General features: G+C 42.1%; 1 protein-coding gene across 5 annotated transcripts in view; it reads right to left on the minus strand.

The window, feature by feature from the left end:
* RBM33 (RNA binding motif protein 33) overlaps positions 1-18,972 on the minus strand; it is a 264,644-nt gene that overhangs the window by 177,195 nt on the left and 68,477 nt on the right. For 4 of the 5 annotated variants that reach the window (XM_073629950.1, XM_073629948.1, XM_073629952.1 and 1 more), the window contains exons 7-9: positions 15,915-16,086; positions 5,449-5,639; positions 971-1,178 (exon numbers count right to left, since the gene is read on the minus strand). In XM_073629950.1, the coding sequence (XP_073486051.1) occupies positions 971-1,178; positions 5,449-5,639; positions 15,915-16,086 (571 nt within the window). The remainder of the gene's footprint in view (positions 1-970; positions 1,179-5,448; positions 5,640-15,914; positions 16,087-18,972) is intronic. The other variant, XM_073629949.1, reaches the window with a different exon arrangement.

An 18,972-nucleotide genomic window follows, 5' to 3' on the forward strand; every position in this document is an offset into this window, starting at 1 on the left:
ATATAGAATCTGAAAGCAAACAAACAAGTGCTGCTGTGATTTTTCTACTTAAAAAAAAAAAAAAAAAAAAAAACACACCACAAGACAATGCTCCACATTCCCTTTTGAAACCCATAAATAATAAAGAGAATAAAATTAACCCAAAGTCTTCTCATCTGAAATGTTTATGCTGGGATGATGCCTGCAGCTACAGACATCATCCCGGTTACAACATTTTCAGACAGCGATTCCCTTCTTTGGAGAAGTGATTAAAGTGGCTATACAGCCACCCAATCACATCTACAGGCAGCGGGGGGGGGGGGGGGGTTGTCGGCTGTCTGCGAAAAACAGGTCACAGGAGTGCAAAACAAATTGCACTCCTGTGATCCATAGGAGAAGTACAGCCAAACTAGCTTTGGCTGTACTTCTCCTTTAAGACACCACCAGGATCACCATGTTCACTAAATTCTTGTCAAACTTGATATGGAATTTGTAATAGCTTGTTTGGTGCCAATATTGGACCTCGCACATAACACATTGCTGTGCTGTAATTTTCAGGTGGTTGTTCTATTTTTATTTTTTACTGTACTCTTGCGTGGTTTTGAAAACTTCAGTAAAAGATTGAAACTAGCATGAAAAGCCGCTGTGCAAATAGTGTGACATAAATTGCAACACCCACCATTTTATTCTCTAGGACCTCTGCTTAAAAAAATATATAAATGTTTGGGTGTTCTAAGTAAGCTTCTAGCAAAAAAAAAAAAAAATAGAGATCTTTACATGTGAGAGAAAAATGTCAAAATTGGCCCGGGTAGGCAAGTGGTTAAATGGAAAGGCAAAATGTGTTTACGAGCCCTTACAGTCACTTAAAGGGTCATTGTAATAATGGGTTTCTCATAAACAAAATAGTGGACTCACACCCTACAAAGACGACTAACAGTAAAGGGTATAATATATATGACAAAAAAGTTAAAGTATTGAAATAAGGAGTAACCTTGAACAGATGTCACATTCCCCTTAAAATGAGGATTAATGTGGATATTTTTTGGTTGATGGGGTGGCGTTGATACAAGTGTGGACTGTTGTCTAGTCTTCTCCTGTTGCAATGAGGAGCCATCAGTCGGAGGATGCTGGGGTCTCTGCATAGGTAGGAGAGGCTGAATATGCTGTTGCTGCTGCTGGAATAAAGTTCGAATGGGCTGCTGGGGAAAAAAGAAAATACCTACATTTATTAATTGTTTCAAGCGGACCCACAGCATAAAAATACAACAACCCTACACCTTACAGATAATCCTACTTCTTGTTATAATAAAGGAGGTCTGGCTTTGCCTGAACATCACTTTCTGAAACTTATCAGCAATAACTTCAGCAAATGCTTGGTTATACCATCAAGGGGTGGAATGACAAAGACGACCATTATTTGCAACAATGGTGGAAATAAAAAGGCTTTAAATCACTTACTATAGCTAGAAGCAGGGGTGTCCAAAAGATGGGGGGGGGGTGGGGTGTTGCTGCATGCTTACTATAAGTCTGCTTTATTAAAACCTACTTCAAAGGCAAATAATAAACCTTAAAGTATAAAATAAGAGATACAATACAATCTCTCCCAAATTAACAAGCTGTTATTTTCATTTGGTTCCTGTATTACAAGGAAGATAGATAATAACTAGTATAATACATTTTTTAAAAACGTTGAGGGAGTACAAAACAACATATGGACACATTTTTCTTGTGTTTATGAATAGTGCCATTTCTTTTGTAGTATGGAACTCTGTAGGCCTTTTATTATACAAGTGTTCTTAAATGCATTGCATAATTTAAAATATAAACTGTTATCACACATAAACCTTACAAATCTAATCTTAGAAACAGTTTGCCATTTGCGTCCTTACAAAAAAGAGATTTCTCTATTGTTTGAACCCATCACCTATACAGGAACCCAGCACAAATTTTTAATTCACGATGAAACGGACAGCAATAAAATCCCGACAGAGGTTGTAACGTCTCACTTTGTAAAAAAAAACTATAAAGTTTTGGCTGAAGTTTACGGTCACCACTAGGCCTTAGGCATGACTTAAAAATAGGATTTTTGTTACAGCTTACCCATAAAATCCTTTTCTTGGAGTACATCATGGGACACAGAGCCTTAAGTAATTACTTGATGGGTTATAGGCCAACTTCAGGTGTTGACACTGGGATACCCAACCAAAAGGAAGTTCACTCCCTATATAACCCCCCTCCTCCTTCCAGGAGCACATCAGTTTTTGTAGCAAAGCAATATACTTAAATCCCAAAAAAGAGGGGAGGGACCTCTGTGTCCCATGATGTACTCCAAGAAAAGGATTTTATAGGTAAGCTGTAATAAATATTTGCTTTATCATACATCATGGGACACAGAGCCTTAATTACTTACTTAATGGGACGTCCCATAGCAATGCTACATGAGGGGTGGGAGGAAACAACCCGCAAGGTACTCACAGACTTGAGTACTTATACTGCTGCCTGCAGCACACTGTGCCTTAAGGTGATATCCTCAAACCTCCTTACATCCACCTGATAAAACTTGGCGAATGTATGCACTGAAGACCAAGTTGCGGCCTTACAAATCTTAGCCATGGAGGCCTGATGACGCCCTGCCCAAGAAGCACTAACCGACCTGGTAGAGTGCGCCTTAACTTGAAACGGGGGAATCTCACCCCTTAGATCATAAGTTTGAATTATCACGTGCCGAATCGACTTAGCGACAGTAGATAGATTTTCACTGCTCTCTCCACATCAAGACAATGTAGTGACTTTTCTTCCCTGGAACTTGGTTTTAGAAAAAAATTATGGCAGGACAATATCTTGGTTCAGGTGAAAACCTGAAATTACTTTTGGCAAAAAAACCTGGACGAGGGCATAACACCACTCTGTCCTCATGAAAAATCAAATATGGCTCTTTACAAGAAAGAGCAGCCAATTCTGAAATCCTCCTTGCTGAGGACATAGCAACCAAAAATACCAACTTCCTTGTCAGAAGGACTAGGGGAATGTGTTGTATCAGTTCAAATGGCTGTTTTTGTAACACAGACAAAACTAAGTTCAAGTCCCAAGGGTTCAAGAGAGGTTTGACAGGCGGATTAAGCCGCGTCACCCCTTGTATATAGCCCAGACCAAAGAATGAGTAGCAAGTGGTCTTTGAAATAAGACCGATAAAGCTGAGACTGGGCCTTTAATAATACTTAAGGCCAATTTCATTTCTACCCCTAATTGTAGAAAGGCAAGAATTCTGCCTATGATGTATCTCCGAGGGTGCCAACCCTTGGATTCACATCAGGAAACATAAGCCCTCCAGACTCTAATATATAGTTCTGGAAGCTGGCTTCCTAGCATTAATCAGGGTAGAGATAACTGCCCACATTTTTTTAGAATGTGGATTTCAATAGCCAAGCTGTTAAATTTAGAGACCGTAAGGAAGGATGGAATATCGGTCCCTGAGAGAGCAGATCTGGCCGTAGTGGAAGGGACCATGGGCCCTCCACTGCCATTTTATAATTTCTGCGTACCATGACCTTCTGGACCATGCTGGTGCCACCAGAATTATCGTCTTTCTTTCCAGCTTGATCCTGCAAAGAAGTCAAGGCAGCAACTGAATAGGGGGGGAATGCATAGATCAGTGAAAACTGATCCCATGGGGTCACCAACGCATCCGTTCCACATGCGAATGGATCCTTTGTTCTGGCCACAAAGTTGACTAACTTCATTTTGAGCCTGGATGCTAGAATTACGTCCGGAGTCCCCCATCTTTGGCAAACAGCCGGAAATATGTCGGGGTGAAGAGACCATTCCGCTGGGAATAACTGCTGGCGACTCAAGTAGTCCACCTGCCAATTCTCTACTCCCGGAATGAAGACTGCCGAAAGGCATGGAACATTCTTTTCTGCCCAAGTTAGAATATGGTTCAGCTCTCTCTGCCGAGAGACTTTTGGTGCCCCCTCGGGGATTGATATGGGCCACAGCTGTGGCATTGTCGGATTGAATCCTGACAGGACAATTACGTAACCTGAAGTCCAGGCTTTTTAGAACCGGATGTGCTGCCCGAATCTCTAGGATATTGATGGGCAAGGTTCTTGACTACTGTCCTTGGACAGTTGTTCTTTCTAGTACTGCTCCCCAGCCTGAAAGGCTGGCATCCGTCGTTACCACTTTCCAGATGACTGGTCTGAAGGTTTTTCCTTTCAGAAGATTCTGGGTTAGTAACTACCAAGTAAAGCTTTGGGACACTCTTGGTGACAGCTGCGTTAGGCAAGTCTAAAGCTTGAATTGTTTTGTTCCAAGCAGACAGGATGCTGTTTTGCAACAGTCTTGAATGAAACTCGGCATAGGGAACTGCTTTGAATGAAGCCATAGTGCTAAGCACAAAGGCAGAGGCACTCTAGTAATATGTATTACTTGCTGAGCAATAGTCTAGCAAAACAATGCCCCATAAAGGCGGAGGGCAGAGACTCATGCAATAGAGGCACAGACCTGAGAAAATACAGCCACAGTAAAACAAACTTTTAGCGGTAAATAGCGGGACCTCCACATCCCCCAGGAAGGGAGGGGGAGGGTAATGTAAGGGGGGTACAGCGCTGCTGTCCCCCTAACCCTCTGGTCCCATCAGGGGGAGAAAAAATACATTTTTTGCTGGTCCCATCAGGGGGAGAAAAAATACATTTTTTGCGGATTTCTTTTTTTACCTTGCAAGTCTCCCTCCACACGCTGTGCAACCAGACATGGACTGAGCTAACAGTGAAAACAACATAGTAAGGTATGTGCATAGACTCCATCTAGTGGAGATTTTAAGGCATGACAACATTTTTTCCTTTAATGGAAGAAATACATAGATGTTTTTAATACCCAGATCTTTTCCCTTGCCTTATCCTTGCCGCAGGATTTTGCTGAATTAACAGAAAATCCAACCTTCTCCCATCACGGAGGGCTGCGTCTAGCAAACCTTCAAGGACCGGGTCCCTAAAAAGGGGTTCCACTCCCTTGGGCCCTGTACAGTGCACCCCATCAGGAAGCTTTAGGTAATGTAGCAAGACCCAAGCCCTGGGTTCCTGGGGTCCGGCCCTACAAAGAGGAGTTACAGACAAGACCTCGTGCTTCGGATACGAGGTCCCAGGTACCATCCATTTTAGGCCTCAGTGGCACTTTGGATGGATCTGGTTTCTTTCTATGGAGGCTATTTAAATCCAGCATGAATCCCTCCTGGAGCTCCTCAGAGCACTTCTTCACTCGTGACTTCACTCGTGACACTGGCGAAAAAACTGATGTGCTCCTAGAAGGAGGAGGGGTTATATAGGGAGTGAACTTCCTTTGATTGGGTATACCAGTGTCAATACCTGAAGGTGGCCTATAACCCTTTAAGTAATTGCTTAAGGCTCTGTGTCCCATGATATACGATAAAGAAAAGGAAAATATTGAAAAAAAAAAAAAAAGCGAAGTTACCTCTTGATTTGATCTTTGCTCTCTAGGATTTCTCCTGTCATTCTGATTATGCCTATGATCAACCATTCCACGGTGCATTGAGTTGTTGCCTCCTCTCCTGCCACCTCTTCTAGTGCCATATCGCCCTAATTTGCGCTGACGCTCCATTTCTTCAAATTCCATTAAAGATGCCTTTGCTTCAGCAGAGAGCTCTGAGATGAAAAGGGAAACCAGATAGTAAACAAATCTATACATGGCTTAAAAGATATCTGCTGTTGAGACTAACGCTGGCCAAAGACGGATTGTAATTTGGCCCATTCAACAAGGAACGCCTGAATTTCGATCCATCTATGGCCAATCGGGCTGCAGTGCTGCTCAATCTATTCACTATAAGAATACAATAGAGTCAGTGGCGTAGCGTGGGGGGTGCCGTGGCCCCGGGCGTGACATTTAGGGGGGCGCCAGTATGTGTCACTGGCTGCCGCCTCCTAATTTTAAATTCCTGTGTCCCCGGGCTCCGGCCACTATGTTCAGTGTCCGGCGCCCTGTGATTGGGCGTATGGGGGTCATGTGTGGCGTAGAACTGGCCTATCCTCGATCACTCCTGAAGTCCCGCCTCCGCACATGACCCCCATAACGCCCAATCACAGTGCACTGCGCCGGACACTGAATATGGCAGCTAGAGCGCGGGGGAGAGAAGCAATGTGAGCCGCCGAGCTGCCGTCTTCTCCTCCTCCTCTGGACTGATGCAGGCCAGCCAGACACGAAGGTAAGTGAGACTCCCTCGTGAGATTCGTGTTACTGGCCGGGGGGGGGGGGGGGGGGGGGGGGAAGAGATGGGGGGAGTGTAGTGTAGTGTGTAATGGTAAGTAAAGGAATCAGGTTGGTCAGTGTTGAAATCAAGTAGGTTTGTGTAGGGGTCAGTATAGGAATCAGGTAGGTCAGTACTATTGTATTTGAAGGGACACAGGGAGTGCTAAAAGTCCGCAGGTTAGGGGGGCGCAAATTATTTGCCTTGCCCCGGGTGCTGGCCACCCACGCTATGCCACTGAATAGAGTTTCCAATTTGACAACTGGCAATAGGACATAGCAAAGTCTAATGAAAATGTACAATACACAGTAACTGCAACCAGACTTCCAAGTTATTGAAATGAGAACAGTAAAAAAGGTGTTCTGTTTAGTTGCTATGTGTTGGTATATGTTCAATCAATTGCCACATCAATGGGAAACAGGCAACTGCAGGAAAGTCTGTGACAGAAACAGTTTCTTGAGAAACACTGATAATACAAAAAAAGTTCCTACAATGCAACAATCTAAATGAAACTAGACGTCAAACTCTAAAGTCTGGTGGTTTTTGGTTTGCTCCTAATCGTTCACTGCTGACAAGTCTTCATTCATTCTACAGTACACTCGTAATAGGGAGATCACCTAACATCATGAGAGAAATGTACTGTATACATGAATAATCAGATCCCGCATTGCATGGACCAGTTTACACATTCAGTGAAGCCAAAACCTATTCAAGGTTTTGGTAGATACCTATGTACAATATATAAACGCTCCTTAAGGTGCTTCTAGAATTAAGTGAAAGATTTGAGATGTCCACTCTGTGCCGCTTACCAGAGATGTTGGATCTCAACTTATAGAGATCATAGGGAAAAAATGACCAGCAAGCAATGTCCTTTTCAGGCAACTCCAATCAATGACTGCTGCTTTACGTCACCACACACCAGCTGGCTGGCTTGACCTGCGGCAGTGTTTTTTGAATTTGATTCTGTATTTGGATTTAAGTGTCCTCTTTCTTATACTCTATAAAACATCACATCATCGGAGAATACTGGGAGAAGCCTCCTTCGTATCTTTAAGAATTATCAGAGTTTCCACAGCCACAACAGGAGATAGGATTCATGATTGGAGTTGCCTGTAAAAGGTCATTTTTCCGTATGAGCATGTATGATCTCCATAATTTGAGATCCAAGCATCTCTGTTAAGCGGCGCTGAGTGTTTTGTCTAAGAAGCACCGAGTGGACATCACAAACCTTTCACTTACTTACTATAAGCACATTAAGAAGCACTTCTGGACTATTTGTATAAGATATGTGAATTTTTTACCCAAATGTCACGGATTTCACCTTTTTTTGCAGTAAGGTAAATCTTTTTCTGAGATGCACGCTTAAATATTGTGAATTTCTATCAGCTGAATATTTAGGCTTTTCTAAGCAGCAGCATTTTTTTTTCATTTCCACGTTTTTTGGATTAACGCTGATAATTTCACTTTACACATACTTTGGTAGATACCCATCGGGTTAAAAAAATCATAAGGACTGATGAGGAAGAGATCTCTGAACATAGAATTCCAAGTGATGAATGCTGCAAAAGATCTTACTCTACTAACCACTAAGAATATTTAGTTTGTAGCAAAAATAAGTAAAAAAACAACCTTTGAGGGAAATTACAAAAATGCTTAATTTCTATGTCTCTCTAAAGCCGGCCATAGATGGACTGAAATTCAGATGATTCAACAGGGACCAGCTGAATTTTGATCCATGTACAGGCTGGCTGGTTGTATAGAATTCAATCCCTCGATCAACTTCTGTACAACCCGCCAGTAAGAAAATTTTCACTCATTCAGTGCCGCCAATGGTGCCTATGAGTATTCTAAAGGCAGGGAACTCTCCCTTCTATCAGAATACAGAAGAGCAGTGGGAGGGAAATCACTTAATTTCCTTTGTTCAAGCCGCTGGTTGAACGAAAGAAAACTAATCATGTATGGGCTGCCGTACACATAATAAAAGAAACGAGATGTGTGCGCACTTCTCTTTATCATATAATAGCTGTCAGCTCTGACAGCAGGGGACAATCCAGTATAGTTCACACCGACTCCAAGAGATCATAGTGCACATAACCACTTAATGCAAGTGTCTGGTTTTGGAAATTTGCAGAATAGCAACTCTATCATCTTTAGAAATCAGAACAAACATTGTAAGCAAGTTATATTTACAGCTCTTAAGAGCTCTGTCTGTAGAAACAGTAGGCTGTTGACAAGAGTCCTTCCTTAATCACATATAATGCTGCACCAGATAAAAAAAAAAAAAAAAAAGAAAAAAAAAAAAAAAAAACACCAACAGATTAGTGGATGCAAAAAAACCCACATCCACGGTCAGTGCATCCTTTAATTAAATGCTTGTGAACTATCATTAGACAGCGCAAAAAGAAGTCAAAATGAGAAGAGCCACTCAAAGTGGCTTGGTACACAGCAGTCACAAGTGTAAATGCTGGCTATGCATTCACACTAGCCAGCTCTCACCTTCCTCACAAAAACAAGTAAATAGTGTCTATTTACAATCACTGCCATTAACTGAATGGTAAGGTGTGTGTGTGGGGGGATGGGGGGGTGGATTAGAGGGGAATGTTACACAACTGGGCAACTGACTGCCAATTATTTGCTATATGGGGCATTTGCTAGCACTAACCAAAAGTGACCAAAACACAGCTCTGCGCATTGCCAAAAAAACCCCAAAAAATACACAACTGGAGTTTTATTTTCCTGTAAATCCTATATCTTGAAGTACAATACACAGGCTTGACATTCATATATGGTTATAGGCTGCTACCTTCAGGTGGTAGGACTTTTGGCAAAATGCCCTCTGGGCATTCCCTTATAACAGTACCCCACTCCGTGAGACCTCAGTTTTATAGCAAGCAATGTAGAGTAACACAAGAACAGAGGGGAGGGTGGCTTCCAAGATACAAATGTACAGGCAAGTCAAAATTCCTTTTATCTTAAAACGTACAGTACATGACGCAGGCTGGATATTCATAATTCCTGGGATGTCCCCAAGCAATGAAGGGTGGGCAACAAGGAGGCAAAAGAACTGTGCCAAAAGGCCCAACAATAACAAGTGTCAACAGACCCAACTCAGAGTGCGTTTCAAGAACCCTGGAGCAGAAGACTGGACTTCTACCTGGTAGAACTTTTGAAAAGGTATGAGCAGAAGACCAGATAACAGCCAACAGCAGCGTGATCATGCAATACCCAGGAAACTCCTACTGATCTGGTACAGTGGACATGCATTAGTGCAAGTGTGTAGCTTTGTCCTTTAGGGTGTAAGCGCTTGAGATCAGTCCTCTTTATTCACCTAGCGATGGTGGATCTTGAAGCAGGATGTCCCTTGCAAGGTCCTGCGAGGAGGACAACATTTGTCTTCCTAATGGAAGCTGTAGCTTTAAAGGTAAACTGTGATGGCTCTGAATATGTCCAGACAGTGGAGAGCAATCTTCTTTGGGTGCTTTGGAGTGGGCCACAAAGGAAGGACTATGCCTTCATTATGGTGGAAGGTGGGTCTTGATCGAAAGGCTAATTTGTCCTTGTGATGACCACCAAGGCAGCAACCTTGAAAGAGAGAGCATCCAAAGAGTTCTCTGATGGGTTCAAAGGGTACTTTATGCAGAGCAGAGAACCAAATTAAAGTTCCAACAAAGCACAGGGTGCTGTAAGGGTAGACATACTTTGAAACAAGGTCTTTACAAAGGAAAGCAAAGCCAGATGTTTTTCTAAAGGAACAGACAAGGTCAAGTCCCAACATTAGTAAGCTCAGAATGCAAGGCCTAGAGTAATCTCCGAGATAAAAACTCCTTTGTTAACACCAGGCAAAAAAGGATTTCTAGATTAGATAGTAGACTTTTCTTGAAGTGGCCTTCCTTGTTTTTAGCAATGTATGAGGGCGAGAAGGGGTACAAGTACTTTTTTAAAAACTCTGGTAGCAGAGGTTAGGCCAAACTGCAGTGTGAAAAACTGGAAAAGTGTCTCTCCCACTGCAAAACAAAGTGCCGATGAGGTGGGTAAATGCAAAGATTTATCTTGGATGAATACAGAATCAAGGTATTCCCCTTGTCTCAAAAATACAATAGCTGACCTTGAGGGGATTGCATGCAAAACTAGGGCACACTTGTTTAGGCATTTTAGGTGCAGCATAGGACAAATACACTCCTTGGGTTTGGCACATACAAGTTTGAACAGAATCTTTTAAACCTGTCCACAGGAGGCAATGGAAAACAACTATTGCATGGAACAAGATATGATTTAGAGCATTGCAAATCTGATTGTCCTTGAGCATATTTTAGTTGATTTGAGAGAAGAAAGCAAAGAGGGGGAAGAGTTTAGAACTCTATTTACAGCCCTTTTGAAACCACCGACTTACCCACAGGTCCTGGACCTCTGTAAGCAAGTGCGGCCCTTTATTGGGAAGATGGCTTTGGGGCATGATACATTTGGAGTTTCAAGTCTCGCGCCAAAAGGAAGGACTAACATTTGGCTTAGCAGTTGAAGCCTAGGTAGAGCTTTGGGGGGCTATGCATTTTGAGGAGGTAGAACCCCCTTGCCGTGGAAGGAGGTCCTTTCCTCTTGTGACACCTCTGATGAATTTGTCAAGTACCTCACAAAAAGAGACGTTATCCTTTGAACGCATACATATGAGGGTTTATGGAAATGGGAACCATAGGGATGGACCATGGTCCTTGGCCTGCATAGCACCCTGCAGATAACCACAAGTTGCACTAAGTGCTGATGTGAGCGCCCATGCAGGATCCAGTGCCTGAAGCAACATTACAGGATGTCCCCATGGCGTGGGGTTCAAGTACGACTCCCTAGATTTGACAGAGGTTGCACTGATCCAGATGCACTGCTTCTATTGTTGTATTAGAAGACAGAGGAAGTAAAATATAAACTAGTTAAGCCAAGAGTTATTTATCCACAAGAGAGAAGAGGTCCATCTCCTCAGGACACAAACAAAATAACAAAAGACTCGGAGTAGGCTAGGGTTATACGGGGACACCCAGGAGCCTTGTTCTCAAAAGTATTGTCAGTGTCCAACCACCTGAAGGTACCAGCTTATAACCCAGGGTGTATGAACATCAAGCTTTTATCTTGTACAGTAGAATTAAATTAAATGTATTCAAGTACAGACATGCATGACCAATTGTCAAACTATCAAATTACAGAAAAATTGCCTGGTAATGAAGGGGTTTATACAGGCATGTACTCAAGTGGATAACCTTACACCAGTGAAACTACTGTGGAATGAGGAGACCACTCTTACAGCAATCACTAGAGTCCCCAAGAGGTAATTCAACTCGGTCACCTGTAATTAAAATTTTCATACTAGATGGGATGACCCTTTACATGATTTTAATAAATAAAGTGTTGTTATTAAAATGTTAAAAAAAATAAAACAAACAGTTCAGATAAAATGAAGAAATGTTTCAGAAAATTTTTAAAGGACAAATCTATTTTTTTCTGCCTTAGACGAGGATGAACGTATAATTTAGCTTCGGTGGACCAGATGCAGTAAATGTCATTATATAGAAAAGGGGTTAATTAGAAATCAAACACAAAAACATGGTAAATTTGATCTTTACCTCATCCAACACCTTCCCATCCCCCTCTTGCTTCTGCTTACACTGGACTCCCATTCACACTTAATGCCGTGAATCAGCAATTATTTTTCATCTGGCTCTAAGTGTCAAGATTAATTTCACCATCCCTAGTAATAAAATGGTTTCAAATGACATCTTTAATCAGCACATAAAAATACTTCCCTCCAATAGAGACAAGCTGTCACAAAAGGTCACCGATATGTGACAGGACGAAAATTATGTTTGTTACTTCAACTGAAATGTTAATTCATTCTTTAAGTGTTTCTTTAGAGCACCCCGCAAGAGAAGCAGAGGATAAAACGTAAAATGAATTATTTTAAAATCGTGATCTAAATACAGAATTCCAACCAATGATTAAAGGAGAAGTTCACCTTTAAAAAAAGAAATACACATGATTTTGTAGAGAAAAAAAAAAATTGCATTTATTTATTTTTTTTGGAAGTATTCCTGAGCCCATGCAGTGATGTTCATCACAGAACCATGCCCGTTTAATGCCGTGCCGTCTGAGGGCCAGAAGATCATGAGCATCCAATATTGTGCATCAGGTTTGTCCCTTGAGCAGAGATTTCCCCAGATGCTCTGAGTTTTGTGATATTATGTACTGTAGATGGGGATATATTTAACGTTTTTGCAACGTTATGCTGAGGAACATTATTCTGAAATGGTTTGACAGTTTTTAGACACTCTTTACAGATTGATGGACCTCTGCCAATCTTGAATTCTAGCGGACCTCTGCCCATCCAGACTTCAGAGACACCGACACTCTTAATCTTAAGATGCTCTTTTTATATCCAGTCATGTTACTGACCTGTTGCCAATTAGCCAAATTCGTTGCATAATGTTCTTCCAGTGCTTCCTTGCTAGTATAGCTCTGCCAGCTGTTGCCCTATTCCAACTTTTGAGAACTGTTGATTCCATCAATTTCAAAATGACTATTTTTTTCTGGATCATTTTCTCAGTTTAAATATTTGATATGGTTTCTATTGTGAATAAAATATGGGTTTATGAGATTTGCAAAACAGAGCATTCTGTTTTTATCTGAATTTTACACAGCGTCCCAACCCTTTTTGAATTGAGGTTGTACAACGTGTAAACAGAGGACCAGGATGCGGTCTTGCAAATTTGAGAAATAGATGTCTGAAGCTGAAAAGCCTAAGAGGTATCAACAAAACAAGTTGAGTGAACCTTAATGCCATACACAAGACTCCAAGGAATCACCTTCCACTTCTCCTCTTGACAGAAGGCTACTGAATATAACCTTGTGAAGGCTGAGATAGAGACCTGGGCCACAATCCAAAGCAGGGTAACCAGCTGAAGCTTAAGGCTGGGTTCACACCTCTATGGAGCCGGTTCACACATCTCCACAGCGGCTCTGGTGCGAATTGCACAGGAGCCCTGTGCATCTTTTCGTCCATATTCAGCCCAAAATTCGGGCTGAACTCGGACCTAAAACGGTGAATGGAGAGCCTCAAACAAAAGGAAAGGGGCAAAGCCCTTGACTAATGAAACCAGGGTGATGGCTCCTTCCAAGGAGAACCCAGCAGGTGGGGTCTCTTTACTTCAGAAGGGCATGAACCTCCTGCTTCATGAAGGGGATTCTTCAGAGACTGGGTCACAGCTGTGTGGATCTTCACTGCCCTGGACTTTTAGAGTACCATGCAGCTAACTGTACCATACTGCACTGCTGCACCGAGAGTGAGTGTCAAACCCAGAACCCAGTGCCAAAGCCAATGGTACAGACCGGATCAAGAAACTGCAACTATTTTGCTGCAGCGGCTATATTTGTAGCTGGAAGAAGAAAGGACCTCTCCTTGTTTAGAACCAAGCGTACTCTACTCAATCGGCAAGATGAAAATTGGAATTATAAGCCATAAACGTTGATTAAAAATATGAGGATTGCTAGGGGCAAGACGGTTATAAAGGAGGCCGTAACAACTTTAATTGCCAGCAACTTTACTCCGACAAGGTGACTCAGAAGGTAAAAATACCAGTGTGGAAAAGCCAGCTGATTTGACAGAAGCTCCGGGATGTAGATTGGCAACTTCCACTCTTCTGATGACCACATTCCCTGAATCGAGAGGTACTCCAAAACACCTCCCAGCTCAACAGGTTGGCATAAGCCCTCAAAGCTTTCCAATTCGTTGGAAGTAAGTATTTCCTGGTATCTGCAAGAACATCCCTATTCCAGAGCTGACCTGGTCTTGGGGATCAGATGCACTGGCAGACCCAATGATTCCTGACATTTGTCCTATACCAACAAGATATTGAGATGAAAAGCTCTGGGAGTGAAACTGAGCATACGGGGTGCAAAGGCAGCTACCATCATCCCCAGAACCTTCATGCAGGCCAAAATCGGAGGACTTTCCAATGATCTCAGAGACTTCATCTAAGATCAGACAGGAATCTCTCATAGACTGGTAGTGGGAATACTCTATTGTAAATAGCAGAAATCATTGGGTGAGGCCAAAAAAAAAAAAAAATCAGGATGTGTAGGTAGGCATCCTTGATATCCACCGATGCCAGGAAATCCCCTTGATGAACCAGAGAAACCAACGATCAAGGTGGATTCCATCCTGAACTTTCCTGAACTTTTGTACATTCAGTAGTTGGGGCGCGATAACCCCCAAGTCAGCAGCCTTTCCAGAGCTGAAAATAAAACTGCTCTTTTTTTGGAGGCTCTGAAGATACCCCCTTGAAAGCATAGTGTAGAGGGGGAAAGCAGCAAAACTCCAGCTTGTAACCCATGGCTTGCTGAGGGTTTGTAGCCTATAAAGAGGGCACCTGAGAGGAATAGGATAAAAAAATTAAAATAAAATAAAAACCTGGGCAGACTGCACTTTGTCACCCCTCCTCATTATGAGGGGAGTGGGCTGATCAAACACTCACTGAAAAATGCAGCGCTTGGCGAAGTGAAGAAGTCTGCTTATAGATATTCACTTTAGCTCACTACTGATTTGTTGTAATTACATTTTGCTGCCCTGGTTAATATCTTAACCCTGAAGTAAAAATTACATTTTAATGATTTTAAAACAGCTCTGAAATTAAACAATGCTGAATGGATAACACAAAGAAATTAAAGCTAGGGAATAAAGATAATCCAACTAGCTTTGTTACTTATATGTTGCTAAAGAAAAATCTTTACCAGTCTGCAAATTTGGGATACAACCGAATAATTTCTGAAGTTGAAAAGTATTTTTCCTTAATTTTTTACGCATAGCATCAATACTTGTCCACTCCTGAACCGTTTCAGCAGCCTAGGCTGATCTCTGCATCTAAAACAATCAAGACAAAGATTCTAATAGCTCACTAACCCTCTTTACTTAAACCTGTGGTTTCAAAGTTGTCAGTTTCAACATTTCACATCGACACACTGCTTCTTCTCAATGAGCAACTAAATTTATATCGCCATGTTAATGAATAGAAACAATTACAAGGCAAATTAAAATGGGTATGCACAAAGTACACCTTTTGATTTTCAAAAACCTGAAATGCATCCCCTATTGCACTATCCAATCCCTGATCTTTATCATGCACTCATTATATTGGCACATTTCCAGTATAACATGCAATTACCTAATTAATCAGTAATGTAAGCAGTTTGACTCTGCAAAATAACGAAGCCCAAAAACAGTGTCTACAAGTGAAAAAACAAGAAGATGGCAACAAATGCTCCACAACTACAGAAATGCTACAATTGCAAACTTCAGGTATTAACAATGCATTGAAATGTATGAAATGACAGACATTTTGGCAAATGTGGTTTAAACTAAAAGTCTTTATCTGTCAATTTTATGACCCATCCTACTGATTAACTGGGGAGATCCTTGGTCATTAAATCAAAAGAATTGTTGCATCAGATCACAAATCTCACTTGGTATAACTTTATTAAAAAAAAAAAAACAAAAAAAACAAAAAAAAAAAAAACCACAAGGATCCTAATCAAGCAACAAGAGGTTTACTGCTGCTGGTAATGGAACAATATGCAAAAAATAAGGGGAAAACACACCACATGAACAAAAAATAAATAAATAATAAAAATAAAAGGCATTTACCCAAAGTATCTGGAATGTTGCGCCTTTCACGATGAGTATCTGATAGCCGGATAATGGTCCCTTCCTTTCGTTCCGTTTTAAAACGGATACGACCACCACCTTCTTCTTCTTCATCCTCATCATCTGACTCCTCCTTAGCATCTGGGGGAAATTCTTGAGATTCAATGAAAGCCTATGAGGAAAAATACAAAAGAGGGATTCTGTTTGAAAACCAGGAAATATAGGACTTTTTGCAGAAAATCCTACAAGTCGAAAAATAGGATTTTGGACTTACCAAAAAATCAGTTTCTCTGAGTTCATTGACAGATACAGCACTCCATTATTCAGAACCATAGGGTTATATCGCCCCCTACAGGAGTAAAACACTAGGCAGAAAAAAGACTTGGCTATGCCTATGGGTAGTCCTAGGTGATATACACCCCCCCCCCCTTTGCTATAGGCCTTCAGTTTACTAACAAGCAGTGTCAGAAGCATCCAAACTCCTTAGAGGGATGGGTGCTGTGTCTGTCAATGAACTCAGAAAAACAAATTTTACAGCAAGTCAAAAATCCTGTTTTCTCATTTCTTCATTGACAGACACATCGCTCCATTATTCAGAACCATAGGGACATCCCAAAGCAGTGCCAAACATGAGCAACGAAAAGTATCAAGGCTAACACAAGAGCCAACCAGGTAACAGGAGCTCAATAGAAATAGGAATAGATCCTCTAAACAGCAGCCAGCCACACCTTGCAGCCAAAAGAAGCATTCCCAGATGCCAGTACATCCACGTTGTAGAATTTTGTGAAAGTGTACACCGACGACCAAGTGGCCACCTTGCAAACCAGCACAGCCGACGCCTGATGATGGAAGGCCCAAGAAGCAACATATTTTAATGTAAAAAGACTTATAAGCTGTGGGCACTGTGGGGGGGTTGCTGGGTTTAGTAACACTTTAAGGAGAATGGGTGGGGTACCTGTGTCCTATAACGTACTCCAAGAAAAGGATTTTAAAGGTAAACCAAAAATACAATTTTGTTCATCATACAACCCAGGTCATGAGGCATCTTTATATCCATGACAGGAACATCCAAAGCACTGATTAGGTGGGAAAGGCAACACGAAAACAAGCCCACAGGCCACAAACAACCAAACCAGAACTGGTTAGAATCTCACGCAGCAGCCTGCAATACCCACAGGCCAAAGGTCATTACCGCAAAGGCTCAAATGTTCAGCTGTTAAAACTTCATAAGGGAATGAACTAAAGACCAGGTAAGCAGCCTTTGCCTTCCAAACTCTAGCTGCCAAAGCTTTACGTTGAAAAGCCCAGGAAGCACCAAACACTCCTGGTAGTATGAGCAGTCACTGAGAATGGAGGAATTTTGCCTTTCGTACCCTAAGCTCAAAGCGGAGTTCTGCTTAATTATTTTTTTTAAAGGCAGCAGCTACAAATACTGCAGCTGCTGACTTTTAAAATAAGGACACTTACCTGTCCAGGGCACCCGCGATGTCGGCACCTGAAGCCGACCCGTCCCTCGGCTCATGGGTGGAAGTGCCGCCATCTTCGGTAAGGGAGTCAGGAAGTGAAGGCCTTGCGGCTTCATTTCCTGGTTCCCTACTGCGCATGCGCAACTTGCGTTGCGCATTTCCATTGGTCCCTGCTGTCTTTTGGGACCCGTGTGTCTCCCAGAAGACAGCGGAGGGGAGAAGGCAAAGGCGTCGGAAGTGGTATAGATACCCGCAGGTGGCTCGGCTATCTATGCCTGGAAGTTGGAGCAAAATACCTGTATTAGACAGGTATCTGCTCCCCCCCCTAAAAAGGTGTCAAATGTGACACCGGAGGGTGGAGGATTCCGAAAAGCGGAAGTTCCATTTTTGGGTGGAACACTGCTTTAAGAAAACCTGCTGGCTCTACTGGGAGATGATAAATTTCTAAGCTGTGCGTGTAACGGTTCCTTGTAACATCAGGAAGCACAAAGGAGGGAGTCAGACAGATGAATAGCTGCTGTCAGCCTAGGGTAAACCTTGACTGCACAAATCACATCCACAGTATGAAGAAACCTCAGAGGCTTACAACAGAAGGAAGACCAACATAATTTCCTGGTTCAAGTAGAACAGCCATGCTGCTAAATACAGTGACCATAAAGCAGTGGTCATCAACCCTGTCCTCAGGGCCCATTAACAGGCCAGGTTTGCAAGATAACTGAAATACATCACAGGTGAAATAATTTGCTGCTCAGTGATTGCAGTATTCTAGTCTGCATCTCCCCAAGATAATACGTAAAAAATGGGCCCTGAGGACAGGGTTGATGACTACTGCTGTAAAGGATGGGAGACCAGACCTTGTGACAGAAGGTTGGGTCAATTTGACAGGATCCATGGTTTGCCCCCCCCCCGATAAGTTTACAATGTCAAGATACCAGGTTCTCTTGGGCAACTATTTATAAAATATTTTTGAGCGAAATCAAAACCATTTTAGGGTGAGCCCAGTCTGCGTATAACACATCCTTTAAATAACGTACAAGGAAAGCTTGTTGGATGCCATGATCCCAATCCTGTAATCTTTGGGTCAGAGGACTCTTAAATTGGTCTGGACCACTTATGCAAGAAACCCCACAAAGGCTATTTGGTCAATAAGAAGATTGCCCGCCCATTCAAGACAACGCAGTGCGCGTCCAGCAGTGAAGCCACAAGCTGTCACAGCCAGGTGCCCACACTTACAATGCCAGCGCCGTAGAGAGGAGCGAGGCTTCGGTTGGCCGCATTGCTGGACCGTGGGACAGGTGAGTGTCTGTTTATTAACTTTTTGTAGCTGCTGACTTTTAAATGGGTTGAACTCCGCTTTAAGTAATCTTCAGGCCTAAAATTATTATTTTAATCACGCAAAATTTTAAAAGAAACCGAAAAAAATGGCACAGAGAGTCAAGTGGTTGAGGACTCCAGCTAGTGGTTATTAAAAACTGAGGGAAACGGATGAAAAACAAAAAACAAAAAAAAAAAAAAAAAAACGATGTAAACTGAAGAAAAACTGTTTTTTTCTTTGAAAAAAAACATGACTGAACTGTTGATGGAACTCTAGT

This window comes from Aquarana catesbeiana, linkage group LG05 (assembly GCF_042186555.1).
Source record: "Aquarana catesbeiana isolate 2022-GZ linkage group LG05, ASM4218655v1, whole genome shotgun sequence".
In the NCBI taxonomy this organism is placed as follows: domain Eukaryota; kingdom Metazoa; phylum Chordata; class Amphibia; order Anura; family Ranidae; genus Aquarana; species Aquarana catesbeiana.